Source organism: Entamoeba nuttalli (assembly GCF_000257125.1).
Source record: "Entamoeba nuttalli P19 unplaced genomic scaffold asmbl_3968, whole genome shotgun sequence".
In the NCBI taxonomy this organism is placed as follows: domain Eukaryota; phylum Evosea; order Mastigamoebida; family Endamoebidae; genus Entamoeba; species Entamoeba nuttalli.
Genome location: NW_008576461.1, coordinates 1 through 3,331, shown reverse-complemented (window position 1 = coordinate 3,331; position 3,331 = coordinate 1). Strand labels below are relative to the sequence as shown.

Sequence of the window (3,331 nt, the reverse complement as noted above, 5' to 3'; positions counted from 1 at the left end):
TACTGTGTACATTCTTTTTTATAAAAGGAAAGTAAGTTGAACTGGTTATTCTGTTATCAGCCAAAATAGATATGTCACAACCTATATTTCAAAAGACTTACAATTTGAATATTCAACTGAAATCTATAAAATCAGAACTTTTTCAAAATGAAAATATTAGGTTTCTCTCTACAAACCAGAAATTTCAGTTAGAAGAGTTAAATAAGAAATTAAAATGTTCTCAAGCTATTGTTGGATTAAATCAAAATAATGAAGTTTGTGCTATTTTCAAATTAAGAAATTTGATTAATGGGATTTATTTGTGGATATCAAATGAATGGAGTCAGTGTGATTGGATGGATCCAGTAACATATAGTAATTATCACAATGAATTTATGTTTTATCACATACAATCATCAAAACAAGGTGTTTCACGTGAATTTTTTGTGAGAGAGTGTCATTCATTAAATCTAAAATAAATAAAATTACTAAAAAGAAATAGTCAATTAATAGAATAAATTTAAGTGAGTTTAATTAAAAACTGGTTATTGGAGTTTGTTTAGTATATTTTTCAATTAGTAAAGAGTTAATTTTCAAATTTAAAATCTAAGAAAATTCCTCGTATAATTGATTGGTGGAGTTTTAAATGTAAAATAATAAATCTTTCCAATAATAATTATTACTTTAGTAGATAAAATTTTATTGAAGTCTAATAAAAATATTAATAAAATTAATATTTTTTTTCATTACTCTTAATATATTAATCTATTTATTGACAATAATACAAGAATTATTATTTTCACATATGTTATTTCTTTGTTTGATAGTAATTTTTCTTCAATGTTTTAAAAATAAAAAACTATAAGAATAGAAAAAACGTTCCAAAAGAAATTTAAGTATTAGAACTTAATTTTCTCTAATACCAACTCAATGAAACAAATGACCTTTGATAAGTCGTATTTCAAAATGATCAAAGAGACATATGACAAACAAGAAGAACAAAATTTAAAAATCACTTTTGAACCTCCAAATTGTTATACTCCTCATTTTTCTCTTCTCCAACTACAAATTGAAGAAGACCCAGAAAGATATCTTATGTATAGTTCTGGAGATAATTATGCATCAACAATATTCTCTACATATCCAACAATCAATGAAGTAAAATTTGGGAAACCAATTGCTGATACACATGCAATTGATATATTTGATAATTTTGTCATTGTCTCAATTGCTGATGGTTGTGGGATGGGAAATCTTCCTTCAAAAGCATCTAAAATCTCATGTCAAAAATTTAGAGATTATTTAGCTGTTGAATTAAATGGAAAAAAAACACCGAAACAAATTGTTGATGTATTACTGAAAGCTGTTGCTTATATTCAAACTGAATTAATCAGTGGAGCTGAGGATATTCACTCAATTGGGTTGACTACCTTTTTAGGTTGTGTAATTTTAAAAATTAAAGGAGATGATGATAAATATGCTGTTGCTTACGTTAATATCGGTGATTGTAGAGGTATATTAATGAGACCACAAAACGATATTTGTTGGGAATTAGTAAGTGGATATAAACCAAGAATTGATGTTACAAATGCATGTGGAAGATTAGGACCAGCAGAATTAGATAAACCTGATTTAGGCAATTTTACATGTGGAATTAATATTTGTATGACTGGAGATAATTTACTTTTAATGACTGATGGAATATATGATAATTTTGATCCAAATGTTCTTGGTAAATCTCCTCAAGATTATGGAATTAATAAAATGGTTTGGGATGAAAGTATTCCAGAACATCGTAAAAAGAGAAATGAAATATTTTATTCATTGTTAAAAGAACTTTACACTTCACCATCTTCTGCAAAATTAACTCAAAGCGTTTATGATTTTGTTGTTGAAAAGACTTCTGGTGCACGACAACAAAAAATTGATAACCAATTAGGTAAATATGGATTTAATATTGTTCCAGGTAAAATGGATCATTCGACTTTTGTTTCTTTAATTCTATCAGAAGAAATGTTTAAAATTAGAGAAGTAACTGAAGAAGAACTTGATATTCCACCTGATATGATGTAATTCTCAAACATTCTTTTTGACTTTTTTTGGAACATATCAACTTACTCTTTTTTGTTGCTTTGATCTCTTTGTTTGTTTATCATTAATATGTATCTCTTTTATTATTCATTTTAAAATCTACAAATTAACAATCTTATATTTTAACCGTCATAAAAAATCTTCTTTTTCTCAAAAACTCTTTTAAGTAGAAAAATCTGAGAAAATTGAACTTGTTAAAATGAAAAAGAGAGGACATGATAAATCTATTCAAGCAATTGAAACTAAAAGACAACAGATCCCAAAAGTTGTTTCATTTTGGGAAAAACAACGTTCTTTTGCCAATAACTTTAATCAAAAGATATCAGAACTATGTGATTTAATGAAAAGTCATGCAGATTTTCTTGAAACAGCAACGATTCAACAAATTACAGGATTTGATAGTTTGTTATAAAATTGCTTAAGACTTCTTATTGGTTATGAAAAGAGATTGACATTTTTATTAGAAAGTTGTCATTCAGAAACATTATTAGAGTCTTTTGTTTTTATAACAAATAGCCTTGAAGTTGCTGGGCAAGAGATTACTACTACTTTTGGAAAAACTGATGAAACAATTTCGTATTTGAAACAAATCAAAAAACTTTTTGAGAAAAATAAAAATCCAGAAACATTAGTTTCTGCTTATTATAAAATGAGTGAAAGATTAAGGTGGGAATCTCCACTTCTTTTTACTAACATCTTTCATGCATTTCAAACATTATTTTCTACTGGGGATTTATTTTTTAGTTGCAATGATACTTTGACAATGATTACTGAACAAGCTCAAAAAGCAAAACAAAGTTATATAATTAAAAATGTAGAGCCAAAACCAAATGTATTATATTGTGGAAGAAGTTTAAAAGAGATATTAGAATCTGAAGGAAGACCTTATTATCAATTACCTCGTATAATAGAAAATATTTTGGTTTATTTGTACAACAAAGGATGTACTACCCATGGAATTTTTAGAGAAACTACTAATGCAAGTACCAAAGATGTTGAAGAAATTTACCACCGAATGAGTGTTACTGACTTTGAAGATCTTCCACCTGATGTTGTTGCTAATGTATTTAAAAAGTTTTTAAGAGAGATGAAAGAAAAAGTATTTCCATATGAAGTTTCAATGTATTTATTAAAAGAATGGCAAAAAGGAAGAGCAAAAACAAGAACAACTTCAGCAGAAAAAAGAAAAATCATTCTTGAAGCTATTAGAAAGATGCCACCAGAAAACGTTACATTATTAAGAAGTATTTTGAAATTATGT

General features: G+C 26.7%; 3 protein-coding genes across 3 annotated transcripts; all 3 read left to right on the top strand.

Moving 5' to 3' along the window:
- Positions 1–71: 71 nt before the first annotated feature.
- Positions 72–458, top strand: ENU1_087690 (hypothetical protein; the record flags this gene model as incomplete). The annotated part of the gene is made up of 1 exon (XM_008858918.1): positions 72–458. One exon carries the CDS (start codon positions 72–74, stop codon positions 456–458), a length of 387 nt encoding a protein of 128 aa, XP_008857140.1.
- Positions 459–909: 451 nt separating this feature from the next.
- ENU1_087680 (hypothetical protein) lies at positions 910–2,052 on the top strand (the record flags this gene model as incomplete). The annotated part of the gene is made up of 1 exon (XM_008858917.1): positions 910–2,052. The coding sequence occupies one exon, from the start codon at positions 910–912 to the stop codon at positions 2,050–2,052; it is 1,143 nt and encodes a 380-aa protein (XP_008857139.1).
- A 667-nt stretch (positions 2,053–2,719) lies between these two features.
- ENU1_087670 (RhoGAP domain containing protein) lies at positions 2,720–3,314 on the top strand (the record flags this gene model as incomplete). Its single annotated transcript, XM_008858916.1, has 1 exon — positions 2,720–3,314. A coding segment is annotated over one exon (595 nt), but the record flags the coding sequence as incomplete, so codon positions are not given.
- Between the last annotated feature and the right edge of the window lie 17 nt (positions 3,315–3,331).